Source organism: Mytilus trossulus, chromosome 14, assembly GCF_036588685.1.
Source record: "Mytilus trossulus isolate FHL-02 chromosome 14, PNRI_Mtr1.1.1.hap1, whole genome shotgun sequence".
NCBI lineage: Eukaryota > Metazoa > Mollusca > Bivalvia > Mytilida > Mytilidae > Mytilus > Mytilus trossulus.
The window spans coordinates 28731536-28754019 of NC_086386.1; the positions used below are offsets into that span (position 1 = coordinate 28731536).

Below are 22484 nucleotides of genomic sequence, written 5' to 3' on the forward strand. Positions count from 1 at the left end.
TCCTATCGAAGGTCTGTGATTTTCTCCGGGCAGTCTGGCTTCTTCCATTAATAAAAAATGGCCATCACGAAAAAGTGGCGTTAAAATACATATAATCAAATCAAATCAAATATAACCTTGACACTTGATAAAAATAGCAAACCAATTAGTACTTTCAACATCTTATAGATCTAGTGTAAAGACATCTTCAACAGTCAGAAAACAAACATGATCATATGCAACTTCAAAATATTTGTGACGACAGATTATAGAAATGTGATGGTAGATATGTTTATAACACTAACATATAGTTTGGTAAGAACGATGTGATGATAACAAAATTAGTATTTATAAACAGAAATCCGTTAAACTAATAAACTACAACTATAAAATAATCTCTTTTAGCTTCCAATTAAAAACAAGAGATGAACACGGATATTTTGGATAGTAAGCAATTGTAGTTACACTAACATGCAAATGACATCCGTCTTGAGTATCATCATAAGTATCAACTGTTCAATCCATTAACAAAACCCAATCACTGACGTTACAATTAGAAATATAAAAAGATAAGAGTACACACGCTGACATGTCTCGCATTCTTTACTAATCATTGATAATATAGAGATTAATACATGGCCTTTTCCATATCAGCCTGGGTAACATCCCGAGACCCCCATATCAGCCCGAGACGAAGTCCAGGCGCTGATATGGGTCGAGGGATGATACCCAGGCTAATATGGAAAAGGCCATGTATTAATCGCTTTATCATATACTTCCGACAATAGTTTTATGTAAGGCAAAAAAACAAAGGCAATAACTAAAACAGTCAAAAACTTTATAAAGAAGTTAAATTATGACTCAAATATACTATAATTGTCCAACAACAGCATCACTACCTCCATATATATGTATGTTAACATTTCCTATGGAGGCATTTTGAAACATTGAAAATTTGGAAGAGTTTTATGATCATTATTACTCCGTGTTTGTTGTACTATAAAATGATTCTTTATTGTCAATGACATTTGTTAGCAAGAACTAAACTATCCCCACACAAGTTCCCGTAAATTTTGACGTCGTCATAAAAAATATCTGACGTCACAATGGAAAAATAAACAAACGATACCAGAAACACCGGAAGTAACTTGCACGAGAAGCACTGTTATAGGTTTTTGCGCGAGACGCCCCTGATATGGGTTATCAGCCCGGGCTGATATGGGTTATCAGCCTGGGTGGGAAATTATGGCTTGTGTACTTCCGCTCATTACACATATGCAAAAGCTAGCATATCAATGCTACATGTACCTGTATATATATTAATATATATGGCATTTGGACTTTAATGTAGACCAATTTAAAAACGGACCAAATTCACAAAAAAGTTAATACATGGTTTGATTCACCATATTAAAGAACTCCAAGAATTCAAGAATAAAACCTCATTGAAATTGGTAAAAAAAACTAGAGGCTCTTAAGAGCTTGTGTCGCTCACCTTGGTTAATGTGCATATTAAACAAAGGAAACCGATGGATTCATCACAAAATTGTGTTTTGGTGATGGTGATGTGTTTGTAGATCAAACTTTACTGATAATTTTTGTTACTGACAATTATCTCTATCTGTAATGAACTTGGCCCTTAAGTTACAGATCTAGAGGATACTTTGTAAAAACTTACCAAAATTTACCAAATTAATGAAAAATGTTAAAAAATGACTATAAAGGGCAACAACTCCTTTAGGGGTCAACTGACTATTTTGGTAATGTTGACTTATGTGAAGATCTTAATTTGCTGAACATTAATGCTGTTTACAATTTATCTCTATATATAATAGTATTCAAGATAATAACAAAAAATGGCTAAATTTCTTTAAAAATTACCAATGGGGGGGGGGGGGGGGGGGGGGCAGTAACCCAACAACCAGTTGTCCAATTCATCTGAAAATTCCAGGGCAGATAGATATTGACTAGATAAACAAGTAAACCCCTTGTCAGATTTGCTTTAAATGCTTTGGTTTCAGAGTTATAAGCCAAAATCTACATTTTACCCCTGTGTTCTATTTTTAGCCATGTTGGCCATCTGTGTTGGTTGGCTGGGTCACCGCACACAATTTTTAAACTAGATACCCTAAGTATTATTTTGGCTATGTTTTATTAAATTTGGTCCAGTAGTTTCAGAGGAGAAGATTTTTGTAAAAGATAACAAAAATTTATGAAAAATTGATAAAAAATGACTATTAAGGGCAATAACTCCTTAAGGAGTCAACTGACCATTTTGATCATGTTGACTTATTTGTAGATCTTACTTTGCGGAACATAATTGCTGTTTAAAGTTTATCTCTATCTATAATAAATGATTTTCATAAAGTCTTTGTCAATTGTGTCCTTCTATTTATTTATATTGTAGTCCTGTAAAGTTGTTTTATCATTTTAATGTTATATTTCACGAGGCCGTAAAAGGGGGAATTGACATGCTACAGAACCAGGTTCAACCCACCATTTTTGCCTTTAAAAATGTCCTGTACCAAGTCAGGAATATGGCCATTGTTTTATAGTTCGTTTCTGCGTGTGTTACATTTTAACGTTGTGTCGTTTGTTTTCTCTTATTTTTGAGTGTAAATTCGCATTGCTGTAAGACGTGTCACGGTACTTATCCATCCCAAATTTATGTATTTGGTTTTGATGTTATATTTGTTATTCTCATAGGATTTTGTCTAATGCTTAGTCCGTTTCTGTGTGTGTTACATTTTAATGTTGTGTCGTTGTTCTCCTCTTATATTTAATGCGTTTCCCTCAGTTTTAGTGTGTTACCCCGATTTTGTTTTTTTTTGTCCATAGATTTATGAGTTTTGAACAGCGGTATACTACTGTTGCCTTTATATATATCTAGGAAACGTAATGTGTAAATGTTTTAAGTAATTTATCAGTAATACATGATAGATTAGTAATACGTTCTTTGAAATCCAAAAAAGAGCATAGCGAAAGAGTTATGAATATATATAAAAACCGTAAGATGATTTCAAAGGTTCTTATCATTTATTTTTGTTTAAATTTAGAACCAGAACCGTAGCAGTCTAGATCTATCATGGTCCTCAAATTGTCCAAAACATATCACAGGAACCATAAAAGCTACGGTTATTTAGCTTTATGGTATAAGTTATAATTTAATTTAATAATGGTGTATGAAACTAGTCTTGTAGTGTGGTTTTATTTAATAGGTTCATTGTCTTTTGTCTCTTTTCTGACTAACAATGATACAATTGTCTATTTCAGATAACGCAGAGATATTTCAGTATGACAGAGAAGAAAAGGTAGAGTATAAACATAATTTCAAAAACAATAATAATATCTGACTTTACACTTTTTCACAGCCATTATGCTCGTGGGAGATAACATCTAATCAATACACATTTGGAAAGCAGGTCACGGTTTGACCCCAAGTTTATCAGCAACAATAGAGTCACGTGACCGTGAAAATTCAGTAAAAAAACGGACGAGACAAACCTCATTTTTACTCACTTAATACTATTGTCGTAATAAAAACTTATTGATCCAACTAATCTTGAATATACATAGTTTTCACTCGTCAAAACTTACACTTTTATTCTTTATTTTATCTTCAAACTTGGAGGTTGGGTGAAAATTGTCAAGTCTCCTGGTCGAAAAATCTAAATATTTACGAGGAAACTAAAAATGATGGGCTGAATTTAAATTTAATGAAGCATCTCATTAAGACAAACACTCGATATAAATATCTCGTCAATAGAATGTTGGATACCCAAACGCCAAGTTATTTTCAATACGAAGCGGTGGTTTTTATGCCGATTTGTGCAAGTGGTTATTTCCCTTTAATATCACCAGTCAAATATAAAAATCCAGCAAAAAGCATAAAAAGGAGTTTACTTTACAAAAAATAGAATGAGAATAAACGAAACTCGAATTACAACTATGTTATAATAATATAAAGAAGATAATATTATACTTTCCTATTTTTTCAGAGAAGGACTAAATGTAATAATTAAAAGACAAAATATAAGCAAAAAAAAAATAATTCAGAAATGTGGATAATGGCACCTACATATATAAAAATAGAAACCTAGCTATATTGATATAAATTCGACTGGCTGATAAAATATTCTTTGTAATATTTATAATTGTATATGGGATCAAACCTAGTAATAATTTTTTAAAACACTTCTGATAGTATTTAATGCAATAAAACATATTTTATAGCATTTGAATAATCTTTCTGAAAATAAATAGAATAATAGTACTGATCATTTATACTTTATATTCTATAAAGTGGGACCAAGAGTCCCAATAATTTTCTTCAAAGTAAGAGAGCCTTTAAACTGAAGCCTATGTAACTGTTTCTTATAGGTTCAACAGTAAAATACTGTTTTTTTTTTGGAAAAAAAAGTTTGTTTCCAGTTTTTGGAGAAAAAAATAATTTGTTTTTGATTCTGAGAAAAAAAAAATTGTTGGTTTCACCCTCAGATGCCACTATATGTAATGCTAAAATTGAAAGAAAAAAATTGTTTTCGACTTGTCGCGAAAAAAAAATAATAGATTGTTTTTCGCCGTAGGCGTAAAAAAAAATTGTCCAGAAAAAAAACCATAGCCCCCCCCCCAGAAAATCAAATGGTTGCTGCCTAAAAATAATTGGATATTTATCTCAGAAATGTAATGAAATTGGTGACACAAATCTTGTGCATTTTACTTTAATATAAATGTTCAATGATGATTAAATTTGACAAGAATTTGCCAAATAAATTCATTTTTTTAAGATCGCATCTTTTGACTTTAATAATAAGCTAGTTTTTGCACTTATCATTGTAGCTTACTTACTAAAGATATAATAATATAAGCAAGGTTTTAACTTATAAAATATAAATATAATTAAATGACTTTCATTTCCTTTTTTAGTATGTTTTTCCTCCAGAAATTTTCTTTGCAATAAAATTGAGAATGGAAATGGGGAATGTGTCAAAGAGACAACAACCCGACCGTAGAAAAAAAAACCAGCAGAAGCTAGGTCACCAACAGGTCTTCAATTTAGCGAGAAATTCCCGCACCCGGAGGCGTCCTTCAGCTGGCCCCTAATGCATTTTCTATTTATATTTTTTGTGTTTTTGTCCATCCATGAATCCATAGGCTAACACTAATTTGTCCGATTTGTCAGAATTTCACGAGACGCAAAAAAAATATCTTTGTTTGTTGTTTCACTTTTCCAATGTGTAAATTTTTACATAACCCTGACACATAGTTTGTTTTTAACGTTACATGACGTATGTTGAAAAAAGAAAACAATGTCACCGTCAATTTGTGTAGGGGATCAAAAGGGGTTTTATTTACTTTAAAATACAGGTGTCGTATGGAGTTGTGAAAAACCACAACTTTTCATTCATATCTTTGATAAAATCAGTATTTTAGAGTACTTTTGAAACAGGTACAATGCAAAGAAGCTAAACTTCATTGTTTTGAAGTAGAAACGCAGTTGAAACCAGATACAAATTGACATGGCTGGTGGTCACTAAAATTGATGTATAATAATTTAAAAAATGATGGCTTCAAAATTGTGTAGAAATTTGAAACAGGTTTCCCGGTTTCTTTAAAAAATACAATGTATAACCGTTCTTTTCTGTTTTTGGATACGCAAACGTCAAGTTTATAGGAAAAATCGATTTTTTTGGCGAACAAAAAAGACGGCTATTTTTTTATAGAACAGACAGGATAAAGGAATAGCAATAAAAAGCTATTTTTTATAATGTGTGTATGTCGTAAAGAAATTACATTGGTAAAATAACCTACAAATTTTAAAATTTAATTATAATAAAAATATGACAATTTGAAGAACATACTTTAAACGTCAATCTTTTAGCCGATTGATTTGGCGGACTTTTTGACGTTACGGACGACTGTACATACCGCCACCTAATAAATCCCCCCTGCTAGTGTTGCTGATAAAGCTTTCCAAGAACTTGCATTCCAACTGCAACCTTTCTTAAATAGCCAAGTGATTATACCGAATGCTAACTTTAACTAAGCTCTAGCACGCCTTCGGTATACATGTTTCGGGAAAATTGGATGTGACAGTCGGAAAGCAAGCCCTTAGAAACGACCGTTGTTGCTACTTTCTTAAGACAACAATGGGACTGATATTAAAACCCGCTATACTGAAATTGCGTTAATTTCGCGGAATTTTATTTAAGTGCTACATGTAATTTGGAAGTTAATCTTTTTTTTCACTTTCCTTCTTGCCATTAGGGTCTGAAATAGATTTATTTCGATTCGTTGAAGGCCGTACGTTGACGCGTGAATATTTTTATCTACGTCATTTAATGAATTGTGGATAGTTGTCTCTTTCAGGAATGACTGTAATACTTTTTCTGTCTATGAAGAAATAACATAAAATATTTGGTGCACAATGAATAACGCGCGTAGTGGGTTATTTAACAGGGTGCACCACATGTTTTATGTTATTTCGAATAGACACCTGTTAAATCAACCCTTAGTTGCCCAGGGAAGCAACTAAGGGGCCCCCATTTTTTACAGACTCATTTGTCGGGGAAAAAGCAAACGAGAAAACAAAACTCCCACCATAAATTATTAACATCCACCTTTATACATATCTATAATACTAAAAAGACGAGGTCCAATTTGTCAGCCGTCATCAAAGAATTCAACTTTATATATAACTAATATAGTACAAAGGTGTAGATTAAAAATTACACCACTCCTGGCCTTTTTGTTTTCCACGTAATTAATATTGCCAATAATTAAGAAGTTCCGGGTCGAGTCCGATACCGATACCAATAGTATATTCACCTTTTACCTATTACCTTATCTGTACGTTCCGCATCTGACAGGCGCACTACCAAACGGTGTATTCAATACTTATACTAAAATAAGGCTTGCGCATAGTTACAATGTATATACTTTAATTCAGTAACGGACCCGCAATATCACGGGTGTGTTCTAGTTATTATTTAAACTTGTACAAATGTACATGTACCTGCAATCATTATCGATCTATATATTACGAAAGCGTATTAGGGACATAGAAAAAATGAAATTGGCAGTGAACTTTTTGTTCAAAGTCGAAATGTTGACTTTTCAAATCTCGAAATTTTGACTTTAACTTGAAACTTTGACTTTTCAAATCCCGAAATTTTTACTTAAACTTGAAATTTTGACTTTCTAAAATCTTGCAATTTCGACTTTTTGAAAAGTCAAAATTTTGACTTTTTTGAAACTCGAAATTTCGACTTATAAAAAGTCGAAATTTCCACTTTAAACTCGAAATTTCGACTTATTTGAAACTCAAAATTTCGACTTATTTAAATCTCGATATTTCAACTTATTTCAAACTCCAAATTTCGACTTTTTTAAAACTCGACATTTCGACTTGTTTCAAACTCGAAATTTCAACTTATTTTTAACTCAAAATTTCGACTTTTTTAAAACTCAAAATTTCGACTTTTTTAAAACTCGACTACTTATTTTAAAGTCGAAATTTTAACTTATTTTAAACTCAAAATTTCGACTTTTTTAAACCCGAATTTTCGATTTATTTCAAACTCGAAATTTCGACTTTTAATTTTAATCGAAATTTCGACTTTGATCTCAAAATTTCGACTGTTAAAATCTCAAAATTTTAACTTTTTCTAAGTACTTTTAAAACTTTAATGTTAGTATGCAAACACAGTTATTTCAATTTTAGAAGGAGTAGACATGGACGCAAATTATTAAAGCGTCATCCACACATTTATATTCAGAAATTGGTTTTGTTCTTAAATTAAGATATGGATTCTCATTTAATATTGAAGTAATCATTCGTAAAGAACATATAAAAAAGAAGATGTGATAATATGATTGCCAATGAGACAACTATCCACAAAAGACCAAAATGACACAAACATTAACAACTATAGGTCACCGTACGGCCTTTAACAATGAGCAAATCCCATACCGCATAGTCAGCTATAAAAGGCCCCGATAAGACAATGTAAAAGAATTCAAACGAGAAAACAAACTACCTTATTTATGTAGAAAAAATGAAAGAAAATGCATGTTGACAGAATCCCCCCCCATATTCCATGTTTTAGTTACCACGACACTGCCATAGTATCGTCAGATTTGAGGACATTTAGCATCACAGTTTAAAAGGCCTGTTTAGTATCCCAATATCAGGTCACTGACTTTGCCTTATTTAAACAATGGCCAAAAATATTCAGAACGACCAATGAGCTGCTCAGTTTTCTAGTTTTGGAAGTTTGCATTCTTATAACACAACTATCAATCCTTGTCTTTATATATTAAACTGTTGAATAAAAGTATGTCGTATTAATATAGGTGTGTCAGAATAACGGCTTTCCACCTCGCTGTTATGACTGTCAATGTGATAATCGCAAACGTATAAATACTGAGAAACTTTAAGTTAAAAAAAAAGTCGAAATTTTGAGTTTAAAAGAAGTCGACATTTTGAGTTTAAAAGAAGTCGAAATTTCGAGTTTTTAAAAAGTTGAATTTTCAAGATTTTAGAAAGTCAAAATTTCAATATCAGAAAAGTTAAAATTTCAAGTTGAAGTCAAAATTTTGAGACTTGAAATGTCGAAATTTCGATTTTAAACAAATTATTTGCTGCCAATTTTATTTTTTTGTATGTCCCTAATACGCTTCCGTAATATATCTATACCTCTCACCATATATAAATTATTTGAATAAAGTAAATTTTTTATCTTTATTTATATCTCACAACGGCTACCTGTATTTATTAAACAGTTTCAAGTTTATCGACTTGTTGACTGTTTTGTTTTCTTACGTTGAGTTCCGTTTGTTGACATGTCGTATATATGCGTTCGATTTATCTCCCTTATCCATTCAAAAAAGAACTTTTTTATATAATGTCCTTGATTAAAAAAATCAACACATCTAGCTTGCAATTGGTTAATTGATTGTTTGGTGTTTAACGTTCAGTGGCAATTATTCCATTCATTTCATTGCGAAATTAAAGTTTGGAAACGGATTGATAAGTGATTGAGATAACACAACTTTAATATATTTCATATACCCACACGTCCCTCCTATATGGGTCAAATAGGTTTCAGTTACTATCAGTTTCGTTTTTTCGTGTCGGAGAGTATCTTGGATATATATGTCGTAACATAGCTTCTTTATTTCTAATATTTATTTGGAATCAGTTAAAGAAATTTATTGGTGCACTCGATCTATCGTTAGAACTAGAGTTTTGTATGTTCTTGTAGAAAGACCATGATAACAAAAAAAAAAACACAATATATAAGTTTAAATATGTATTTCAATATTTTCCTTGTATTTTCTTGTTAAGTCTGCCAATTTATAACAATATATCAATAAGAAAAGGTCATTTTGAATTTTAGTGGTTGGAGCAAAGAAGTTTTTCCGGAACTTATTGGGGTGTTTTCTTTTCAAATTTAAATCGAAAGACGTTCACTCCTAGATTTATTTTACCTTTTGTCCACGAAAGAATTTTTACCACTAATCAACTTCTAGCTAAGATTCAAAAAGATTCCTAACCCTTTCCATCCATATAAATATATTTACCTTTTTCACATATACTAAATAGTGATGTTGTCATAATGTTTATTAAAATGTCTTGTACGTTTACAGTCCTTTGGTTAAATATTATATATTCTTCGCTTAAATTTATAGATTAATAGTACTTTCAACTGTGTTGATTGAACCGTAAACTGTATATTATATATTATATAATATAAAATAAATATAATATGTATTCGATTCAAAATGTTTTTTAAAAATAAAGCATGCATATTTTACATGTAAAAGCGTTTCAAAGGGAAGAAGAGCACAGCCAAAAATCCAATATTATGAGATAAATTACTGCTTCCTCTTTTCTCGTTACGGCAAGTTAGGGCGATTTTCGTTCGTTCGTTAGATGTTGAGAAACCTCTAATACTACGTAACACTACACTTGTTTGGGATTAGTGGAAGTACTTCGCTTTGTTAAGGGAGTTCGCTTCTCAGTTTCAAAGTAATTGACTTTTCAAAACACTAGTTTATATTGATAGGGGACAATTAAAGGAATCTAAAGAGCAAAATAAAATATCTATACAAAGACGTAAAAGACATTTAACTCTCACAACTTTAAGCGCAAAATTCGACCCAATTCACTTTTTCTGTCTTTCTATTAAAAACTTCTTATAGGTGTAATACCACCATTAATTTTCCCCTATTAGTCTTTGTTAAATATGCACTTTTCAAAAAAATGTGCAGAATTTATCTTTGTTTCAAATAAAGAAATACTTGGCATGAGTGAAGTTTTATCCTGTCCAGTTCTATAGAAAAAGTTTCACATAACATTTCATTGCATATAAGCAAATAACCATCATTGGAAGTTAACCAATCAAATTTCTCCCCTTATTTTATCTGTGTACAAGGTTTAGTCACCATGTAACCTCAAGATTACAAAATTTTCTATAGAAATCACAAATAAAAAATAATGGTGTTTTGAAATACCCAAGACATATGTTTATGACACAGAAATAGTTTTACTGCAATAAAATGTAGGATTAATTACCTACAACGGTCAAATTCAAGGGAATATTTTTTTAACCTACTTTCGTATGCAACCGGATGTGACGTACCATGATTTGGTGGTATTACACCTATATGGGGACGGAGTCCTCTATTACAGAAGAAAAATTAAAAAAATAAAAAATCGGTAAAACTTCAAAAGATCCCGAAATTTTCACTATGATTTGTTTCGTTTGTTTTTTGAAAGCTTATTGACAAAAGTTAATAAAAACTAACATGCCACCGTAAAATAATGTTTTAAGTGCTCCGAACATTTTAACACAACAAAACATTTGATATTCTCGGTATTTTTCTTATTTTAAGCCGAGTATTGGTCAGAGGTACATGAAATCAGAAAACGTCACCAGGCAATCGAGCGTAACGTCAATATAAATTGATCCTTTTTTTATTATAATCGTTCGACACCAGGTCCCATGTACTGAATAGAGAACGTTCAACTAGTTCCCCAAACTGCTTCAAATAATAGATAAAAGGGGAGGGAGAGGGTTTCAGAAACATTAAACCTGTTAAGAAAGTTTTAAATAAGCCTTCAATGACATATATGCGCAAATTTGGGTTTCGCAATGTTTCAATCAATCTTAATATTCTAATTAAATCATACTATTGGTAGAAAAATTGACAATTTGTTATATCAAATTGACAATTTGTTATATCAAATTGACAATTTGTTATATCAAATTGACAATTTGTTATTTCTGATTGATAATTTGTTATATTAATTTAATAATATCAGATTATTACATGGCATTTTTCATATCGCATGTATTATCAGCCCTAGGTTCAATATCTGCCCGCGAGCCGCATGGCTGGAGGGCTGATATTGACCGAGGGCTGATAATACATGCGATATGAAAAATGACATGTTATGATCTTTTTATCATATGCTTCAACAGTTGAGAAAAATAAAGATTCATATTATATATTTATCCTTTTACGTGGTTCCCGAAAAGAAGTTGAAAGAGTAAAAAGTTCACGGACAAAGCAATAGACATAAAGCTTTATTTAGAGTCGGTATAAGCAAGCAATTACAAACATAAGCTCCGAAGAGCTTTTACAAAGATATACAAAGAGGCGCACAAAGAAACCTTGGTGGTCTGATCGTCTTACTGTGCTTTGAAATAAAAGTCTGTGAAGCGGATAAAGACATGCTTAAATGTAAGACTACGTCGAGAAAACGCGAGTTTAGAAGTGAATTCATTATGGAAAAAAAACTTTGACAAAAGAAGCACAAAAGACAAAACGACACTTTTTGAAAAATAAAGTATTTAGAGTTGATGAACTGGAAAGAAATCGGCAGAATCGGCGTTGGACAATAGCGGCATTAACTTATTCCGATGGAAGTACAATTACAGAATGGAGAAATCACGAATGATAAAGCCAGTGTTCTTTAGAATGGAAAAATGCGTTTTATGATTTATTAAATGCAAACGATGACAGTAATACACCGGAAACTTTAATAAAATCGCAATGTATTCACAAACCTGATATCAAATGTACTGGATAAAGTGAACTAAATAATGAAATAAGTATTGATGTGCAGCGAGCAGTCCGCAGCTTGAACGAAGCAGTCGGTTTGGATGAAATACCAGCTGAATTTTTCAAAATTGTCACCGTGATACCGTTATTGCATAAACTGTTCAACAAATGTTTTTTTTCACAGGAATAGTTCCAGAGATTTGGGCTAAAGGAATTATACACCCTATTCCTGGTTCCTGTATGTTATAAGCTGTACTGTCATGTGTTAAATGATAGACTGAATACTAGGTCATTATTCTTGGGAATCCAAGAATAACATTTTATGTGATTTTCATAACGGTTTCAGGAAAGGACGGATCACTATTGATCATGTTACATCGCTCACATTGATTATAGAAACCAGAAAGTGTAACCGATTATCAACATTTGTGGCATTAATAGACTTCCGCAAAATATATAATTGTAATGATCGTACCATTTTATTTCGTAAACTTCAAAGTTTTGGTATTCAAGGAATATATATAAGTTGAACGCTATTCAGTCCTTGTATAAAACTTGTGTGAGGATAAATGGCTGCAAAACAGACTGGTTTAATGTGAGTTGTGAGTGGCCTAAAACAGGGCTGTTTATTGTGACCATTACATCGTCAATTTTTACATTAATGACATTGCGACACATTTAACAGCTTTAAATTTAGCAGTTCTCGGTTTTATTATATGCTGACGACCTAGTGTTATTTGCCATTTCTGAAAGCGAAATGTAAAACGTTATTGCATTCAATGAATATTTGGTGCGTCAACAATAAAATGACAGTGAATTGAAACAAGTCAAATGTCTTACATTGCCGTCCGAATTCTTTACCAAGATCTGCATCATCAAATTTTAAATGTGGAAATATAACTTTGCAAACAGACAATAAGTATACATATCTTGAACTCGTATTAACAGAACATTTGAACTACCAGATCATGGCTAAAACATGTTGCAGCTGCCGCCAACAGAGCTTTTAATTTCGAAACATAATGCGTTTGGAGGTTTTCTGTTTCGCACAATTTCCAAACTATACGATTCAACAGTTTGGAGCACTATCAGCTATTGAGCCGCAGTACGGGGAGATAAAAACTTTTCCTGTGTAAACGCGATTCAGAATAAAGCGATTCGCCAAACACGGCGATAATCGGTAACTCAGAATGGATACCAGCTAATATAAAGCAATTGAACAGTGTCAGTAACCAGTGGTGTATAGGCTTTACAAAACATGGACCGTAATATGCTTTACTACAAAATTTTCAAGTGGTCAGAGGTTTGTTGTTTAAACGCACGTAAATGTAAAAACTGGAGCTATAGAGTCCGTCAATAATTTTATCAGCAGACATGATGATCCTGTTTAACGCCGAAAATGTGGATAAAGCCTTGGTTAAGAATGTACTGTATGACAAACTTTTATCTCAATTGTACGATGAATTGTCAAACAATCTCAATAAAACTGTATCTCAAAGGAATGGTAACGGTGGTAATAAGTTGGGGACATATATAGAACTTTTAAAACGTCATTACACACCGAGGAATACATGAACAAAGTTATAGTTCCGTCGCATAAAAGAGCTTACGCGCAGTCTCGGTGTGGTGCTGCACCGATCCGCATAAAGACTGGACGATTTGAGAGGCTACCGTTGCAACAACAAACTTGCGAAACATATAAAAACATTGTTGAAACTGAAGAAAAAAATCTTGTTAGAGTGTCTGTTTTTGTGCGATGATCTACGAAATGAACCTTTTATAACAGAACACTCAAACTTTTTAAAAATTTTCTAATCTGGAAAAATTGTCTATGTTTTTTTTTGGAAAAAAAGTTTGTTTCCAGTTCTCCCCCCCCCCCTCCCCCCGAAAATCAAATGGTTGCTGCCTTAATTGTTCTAGCCAGTGACTGTGATAGTATTATTATCTAAAGTGTCAAAATCTGCTAATTTATTTTAATAGAAGATATCGTTTTTTATATCGTTAAACATCTTGTCTTAACTGTAAATATAAATATTTTAAGGACATTGTTTAATCTAGCTGTACAGTGATATTTATTATTATTAGTCTTCAAAATATACATATTATATATTTTTTTTAATCCCGTCTCTCGACATAGTTCTTTTAAGAATGGCATTAATATTTTATTCTATTGTATGTACATGTATTCGTGTACATAATGTTATGTATTGAAATATTAATGGTGAGACGCAAATAAACTATTTGTATTGTAATGTATTGTATTGTTGTCGTTAAACACCAAACAAATTATCCTATGATAGTTTAAAGCACCAAACCATTTTACATTGGCGTCCGTGGTCCGTCGTCTGTCGTCTGTCGTAGACCGTCGTCGTTAACTTTTACAAAAATCTTCTTCTCTGAAACTACTTGACCAAATTTAACCAAACTTGGCCACAATCATCATATGGGTATCTAGTTTAAAAGCTGTGTCCAGTGACCTGGCCTACCAACCAAGATGGCTGCCATGGCTAAAAATAGAACATAGGGGTAAAATGCAGTTTTTAGCTTTAAAAAAAAAAAAAGTATTTAAAGCAAATCTGACATGGGGTTATATTGGTTATCAGGTCAAGATCTATCTGCCCTTAAATTTTCAGATGAATCGGACAACCCGTTGTTAGGTTTCTGCCCCTGAATTGGTAATTTTAAGGATTTTTTGCTGTTTTTGGTTATTTTCTTGAATAATATTATAGATAGAGATAAACTGTAAACTGCAATAATGTTCAACAAAGTAAGATTTACAAATAAGTCAACATGACCAAAATGGTCAGTTGACCGCTTAAGGAGTTATTGCCCTTTATAGTAAATTTTTAACCATTTTTCGTAAATCTTAGTAATCATTTACAAACATCTTCTCCTCTTAAACTACTGGACCAAATTAAACCAAACTTGGCCACAATCATCATTAGGGTATCTAGTTAAACAAATATGTCCAGTGACCCGGCCTACCAATCAAGATGGCCGCCATGGCTAAAAAATGAACGTAGGGATAAAATGCAGTTTTTGGCTTTTATCTCAAAAACCAAAGCAGTTAGAGCATATTTGACATGGGTAAAAGTGTTTATCAGGTAAAGATCTATCTGCCCTGAAATTTTCAAAGGTCCATTTGATCTTTTCCCATCACTTGGTGTCCGTCGTCCGTCGTCGTTAACTTTTACAAAAAATCTTCTCCTCTGAAACTACCAGGCTAAATTTTACCAAACTTGGCCACATTCATCACTGGGGTATTTAGTTTAAAAGATGTGTCCGGTGACCCGGTCAACCAACCAAGATGTCCACCATGGCTAAACATAGAACATAGAGGTAAAATGCGATTTTTGGATTATAACTTAAAAATCAAAGTATTCAGAGCACATCTGATAGGTGCTTAAATTGTTCAACAGGTCAAGATCTATCTGCCCCGAAATTTTCAAATAAATCGGACAACCCGTTGTTGGGTTGATGCCCCTGAATTGGTAATTTTATGGAAATTTTACTGTTTTGGTTTATTATCTTGAATATAATTATAGATAGAGATAAACTGTAAACAGCAATAATGTACAACAAAGTAAGATTTACAAATGAGATAACATGACCGAAATGGTCAGTTGACCCCTCTAGGAGATATTGCCCTTTAAAGTCAATGTTTAACCATTTTTCGTAAATCTTAGTAATCTTTTACAAAAATCTTCTCTGAAACTACTGGGCCATTAGGGTTTCTCGTTTAAAAAATGAGTCTGGTGACCCGGTTAACCAACTAAGATGGCCGCCATGGATAAAAATAGAACATAGGGGTAAAATGCAGTTTTTGGCGCATAACTCAAAATCTTACAGGTAGTAAAATTGTTGATCAGGTCAAGATCTAACTGCCCTTAAATTTTCAGATATATCGGACAACCGGTTGTTTGGTTGCTGCCCCTGAATTGGTAATTTTAAGGATTTTTTTGTGTTTTTGGTTATTCTATTGAATACTATAGAGATAAACTGTAAACTGCAATAATGTTCAACAAAGTAAGATTTACAAATAAGTCAACACGACCAAAATGGTCAGTTGACCCCTCAAGGAGTCCTTCATAGTAAATTTTTAACCTTTTTCGTAAATCTTAGTATTCATTTACAAATATCTTCTCCTCTAAAACTACTGGACCAAATTAAACCAAACTTGGCCACAATCATCATTAGGGTATCTAGTGTAAAAACCAGGGACCTGGCCTACAAACCAAGATGGCCGCCATGGTTAAAAATAGAACAATAATGTTCAGCAAAGTAAGATTTACAAATGAGTAAACAAGAAAAATCTTCTTCTCTGAAACTACTGGGCTAAATTAATCCAAACTTGGCCACAATCATCATTAGGGTTATTCGTTTAAAAAATGAGTCCGGTGACCCTGTCAACCATATAAGATGGCCGCCATGGCTAAAAATAGAACATAGGGGTAAAATGCAGATTTTAGCTTTTATCTCAAAAATTAAAGCAGAAAGAGCATATCTGACATGGGTTTAAAGTGTTTATCAGGTCAAGATCTATCTGCCCTGAAATTTTCACATGAATTAAACAACCCGTTGTTAGGTTGCTGCCCCTGATTTTGTAATTTTAAGAAATTTTTGCTGTTTTTGGTTATTATCTTAAATATTATTATAGATAGAGATAAACTGTAACAGCAAATATGTTCAGCAAAGTAAGATTATTAAATAAGTCAACATGACCAAAATGCTCAGTTGACCCCTTCAGGAGTTATTGCTCTTTATAGTAAATGTTTGACCATTTTTCGTAAATCTTAGTAATCTTTTACAAAAATCTTCTCCTCTGAGACTGCTGGGCCAAATTAAATTAAACTTAGCCATAATCATCATTTAAGTATTTAGTTTAAAAAATGTGTCCGGTGACCCGGCCAACCAACCAAAATGGCCGCCATGGCTAAAATAGAACATAGGAATACAATGCAGTTTTTTGCTCATATTTCAAAAACCAAAGCATTTAGAGCAAATCTGACATTGAAAAAATTTTTTATCAGGGCAATATCTATCTGCCCTGAAATTTTCAGATGAATTGGACAACCCGTTGATAGATTTGTGCGCCTGAATTGGTAATTTTACTGTTTTTGGTTATTATCTTGAATATTATTAAAGATGGAAAACAGCAATAATGTATAGCAAATTACCTAAAAATAACTCAACATGACCATAATGGACAATTGAACTCCTAAGGAGTGATTGTCTTTTATAGTCAATTTTAAACAATTTTCATAAATTTTCCATTGTAACTACTGGACCAAGTTCATTATAGATAGAGATAATTGTAAGCAGCAAGAATGTTCAGTAAAGTAAGATCTTCAAACACATGACCATCACCAAAACACAATTTTGTCATGAATCCATCAGTGTCCTTTGTTTGGTATTCACATGGTGAACGACACAGGCTCTTTAGAACCTCTGGTTTATATTTTCTTTTCTAATGGGTATATCATGTTTGCATATATCATAAACATATGTTAGACTGTACATGTCAATTTTCGTTTTTTACCAACTGACAAACACCGACCGTCGAAACAGGATTGCAATACAGTTGAAAATGGAAATGTGGAATGTGGCAAAGAGACAACAACCCGACCATAGAAAAAACAACAGCAGAAGGTCACCAACAGGTCTTCAATGTAGTGAAAAATAACCGCACCCGGAGGCGTCCTACAACTGGCCTCTAAACAAATATATACTAGTTCAGTGATAATGAACGTCATATTAATTTCCAAATTAAAATAATACAAGACTAAAAAAGGCCAGAGGCTCCTGACTTGGGACAGGCGCAAAAATGCGGCGGGGTTAAACATGTTTGTGAGATATCAACCCTCCCCCTATACCTCTAGCCAATGCAGAAAAGTAAACGCATAAGAATATGCAATTGCAGGCCAGGACGTTATGCATTTTTACGCTTCCTTTGTGACATTTTTCGTTGAAATTTAAAATCCAGAACTTATCCCTTGGAACTCATATGTAGTTTATCCGAAAACAACTTGGCATTATAAGGGCAAATTTACCTTGAAGGTAGAAAGATCGAGCCATTACCAAAAACAAACAACGACTGGTGCATAATTTCAAAAGCTATATTAAGCAGGGTTAACCTTGTGTAACAAAAAGAAGAAAAATCAACGAACATCAGTTCTGAAAAATGCTCTATTTAATACCACTTTTTTTTAAAAGTATGCTTGTAACGACGGGAACCATATAAATTGTCTTTGTTAAATTCTCCCGCATTATTTCTAGACTTTGATCTGTTTGGTTGAGCTTCTCATTCTCCACTTCTTGGAAGACTCTGGGTGTTTACTTCTTCATTTTGTATTATAAGTGTCTTTGGTGGTCACACGCGGAAACCACACTGAGGGTAGCTGATCTTGATTTGTTCCCGGCTATCAGCTGTCTCCCGAACGTCACTGGTCTTTTTTTTTTTCTTTTTTTTTTTTTTTTTTTTAAATTTATCATATTTTAATGAAATCTGTACATTTGTTAGTTTAAAACATCAAGTACCGGTGTCCTATAGCCATTCTTCCCCCATGCCAACATTAGTAAATATCATATTTATACAGTTGTTAGTATTTGTTAGTATTATACATTCAATTTTCAATTATCCAGAAGAATTTTGATATATATGGGCACGTCCAGAATATATGTTCTATTGTTTCAACCCCTCCGCACCCAAAACTACAAATATTTGTATCTTTAATTTTTATTTTAAGGAGGAGTTCATTTGTGCCTAAGATTCGATGTATTATTCTGTATTGAAACCACTGCAGTTTTGAATTTTTTGTTATATGAAAAGGGCAGCAAGTAAGAAATATTTTATTTGGCAAAAGTACAAAATTGTACGGCCACGGCTTGACAAAGAATGAGACTGCCGAGAAACATAATTGGCAAGTCCCTAGTACATGTATATAATATAATTAAACCTTATTGTCCATTCCTTATTCCTTATTTCCACATTAGTGTCCATTCCTTATTCCTTATTTCCACATTAGTGTCCATTCCTTATTGCTTATTTCCACCTTATTGTTATTCCTTTAATATAATGTCATTTCCTTATAAATCAACATAATATCCTTATTAACATTATTGCTTCCAAAATATATCGGATGCTGGCCCTGGGAAACAGAAGCTCAGCGGATACATAATTCCATTATAAGAAGCCATATATATTTGTAGATGTTGTGTCGCTATTTTCGCCAAATGGTGGAAGTCTGTGGACGTCTTTGTCTGAAGCCGTGACGAAGGACTGGGATTATAACCGAAATAAACTAACAATCTTTTCAACCTGAAAAATAGAACAAAAACAGCAGAACATCGGACAACATGATATAACATATATACAAAAGTCATATTAATTACATTTAAGTGGTGGGTGGGTGGGTATCTTTTGAAACCATATTTGTTAATTTATACGGAACCTAATTTTCTACGTCTTGTCTCTGCTGTGGCGTGGGAAAGAAAGAATGAATGACGTCACAGTTTAAGCAACGTCACTTATAATATAATAATTCCATAACGTGTATAAAGCGGGACAACTCCCAAAACTTAAGCCCACTTTCCTCCGATACCCGGATTTATTCTTCATAGGAATAAATCTTATTATCTGAGACAATAAGGAGGAGTTCATTTGTGCCTAAGATTCGATGTATTATTCTGTATTGAAACCACTGCAGTTTTGAATTTTTTGTTATATGAAAAGGGCAGTTGATGAATATTTTTCCAATTGAAGTTTGAATTGAGAATTAATGACCATTTTTGTTCACATTTTTGTTTAGGATATGACTTGTTACCATTCAAAATGTTATACATATCTTTTGAACCTATCTGGGATTAAAAAAAAACAACATTTAACACTGAGGGCAAAACAGGACCGTTTTCTCTCTTTTAGTCATTTGGACATATTTGATATTGATTTAAATACTTTTTTATTGATGAAATTAGGCCTTGATATGTGAGAAAACTAGTTTTAATATTGTATGCATTATTAAAGTGATCAAAAGTCATAAAATGTTCATCTTACTGTAACAAGTCATTGATCAGCCAAACCCCTTTTTTTCCAATCTTTATATAGTACTGTATTGTTACCAATCTTTATTCTACCATTCTTCCATAAAGGGCATGTTTTAATTTGACAGTATTTGTACCTTTTGTAGATCTTGCCAAGCATCAAAAATGGATTATTCAACTTTTTATAAGGACCAAGAAATTGCATTTCCAAAAAAATCAAATTTTCTGAAAAGAGGAATAGTTTTACTAGTTTTGAATTATTTCTATTAATTCTTCTTATCCAGGTTAATTTAAGACCTTTTATGTAGTTTTCAATATTTATCATTTTTAGTCCTCCTAAACAGTGCGGTTTGGATAAGGTGTCTCTACTGACTTTATCTGGTTTGTAATCCCAAATAAAGGAAAATATTTTTTCAGTAAAATTTTTCAGCTTTGTGCTATTTGGACTAGGTATGGACAGGAATAGATGGTTTAATAACGTAACTGGTCTTCCTCAGTTCCCCAGAGGAAATGATAATTACTTACAGATGGTGGCATTCTGCTTTTCTGCTGTCATATTTTCTTGATTGCTCATCTTTCCTCATCTTTGAATCTCTGTTGCTCTCTGCCGGTGCTTTTATGTTTTCAGATGGTTCCAACATTCACTAGATGTTTCGACCGTGTATCGGTTGGCGGGTCAGTAGAGGTTGGACAAACCTCTTTCATCAGCACTCGGCTTCCAGCTCAGATTATCACGGCAATGCCATAATCAGCAAGATAAACGTTCTGCTGCTTCTCCTAGCTGTCTTCATTGTCTCTCCGACTATTTTCATTACCTGTAACATCCTCCATACTAACTGTGCATGAACATTTCTACAGCCTACCTCTACTGGGAACAGCCACGCTTTCCAACCGCCTTTCTACATGTTATCATCAGCTCTGTATATTTCTCTTTTTTTCAGTTGGTATTCTTCACATCCCTCCACAAGGCACTCTCAGTTCTAAAGCTTCTATCACCTTTGACGACTGTGAACATACTACAATATCTGGGGGTAGAGTTGATTTTACGAATTCATGAAACACAAATTAAACATTACATATACACCAGTAATCTCTGATTTATAATGCTATAATTAGTAATCATATTGTGTTATTTATTTCAGACCTCTTTACCAGCGTTACAAAGTAAGTTATAAATTTGAATATAGACTAACATTTCTGTTTTTTAATATTAACCAAAAAAGAGCACAAAAACAGCTTTGCTTCGGTTTACTTATCCGTCTCACCATTGGAAGGAAGATGCAAATAATGTGAGAAATAAGAAGAAAAAAAGACAACAGGCTGTCGATTAGAAAATTTAAGATCAGTCAGATATAAACGACAAAAAATAAGAAACAATATATAGAATATAAAACTCCCAAAATCAACAAGATGCAAAAAAAAACGTAATCCATATCTAAAGTTACTTTTTTTTAATACAGTTAAAAATAAAATAAAAGTCATCACAGTGGTTTGACATTAATTGATATTTTCATTTTTATTTATTTGAAACTTTGAATTGTTCGAAGTGCTAAGAAGGTTATTTACACAGGGATTTTCTTAGCTGTATTATTAACCATGTTTTCGACATGTGCAGCGACGAGTATGATCACAATTAGTCTTGCAGTTGCAACGTATAATTGAAAGGAGTCTTTGTGGAGCGGGTTGCTTTCTTGTCTTGATAGGCATAAGTCTTCCAATCAAGTATCAATAACAAGTAACCAACCAAAATTACAATGATCTATCTCTTTTCATCCGATCCATGTCTGAACTTGTAAATAAGTCCTTAAGCTATGATATGTAGCAGTCTCGGTAGTTGGCGGAAAAGTGTGTATTTTAATTATTTCTTTAGTTAGAACTCTGTTTGCAATTTTTTTGTACCTGAGAACGTCAAGTCCTTCGATCGGAGCACCTCCGTACAAAAACGTAATTATTTTTCCCCGGCATTTATAATGTCTTCAACAAGAAATCCTTTTAAAAATATCTCAGCAGGATCTTTCAATATTTGACTGTCAATAAATTTCTTTAATGTAGCTACCTTTCCTACACCATACAGCTTGGATGTCGTGTCACAACCGCTTATTGCGTGAATGATAGGAAGTTGCACATGTTTTGTCCAAGAACGCCTTTCGTTTTATTTATGTTCCATATTTTTGACTTTTTGTTCTTATCATGATTTGGTTTAAAGATCAGATTCATAGATCCAAAATTGTAATAGTCAACAGAAGTATCAACATGTCAGTATCTTCACCCAGGAGTATTGTTGGGTGCGAAATGGACAATTCCACTGCAGTTTTAGCGATCAGGACATCTGCATCTGCTGAAGCATGCTTTGTTTCAATTCCGTTTGAATGCATATGTCCACTCAACATTTC

General features: G+C 32.8%; 1 protein-coding gene across 1 annotated transcript in view; it reads left to right on the forward strand.

Annotated features, from left to right (window-relative positions):
* The first annotated feature begins 3256 nt into the window (after positions 1 to 3256).
* LOC134697643 (cytosolic phospholipase A2-like) overlaps positions 3257 to 22484 on the forward strand; it is a 204509-nt gene continuing 185281 nt past the window's right edge. Inside the window, exons 1-2 of the mRNA XM_063559926.1 lie at positions 3257 to 3290; positions 21234 to 21255. Of these exons, the coding sequence (XP_063415996.1) occupies positions 3274 to 3290; positions 21234 to 21255 (39 nt within the window). The 5' untranslated portion in view covers positions 3257 to 3273. The remainder of the gene's footprint in view (positions 3291 to 21233; positions 21256 to 22484) is intronic.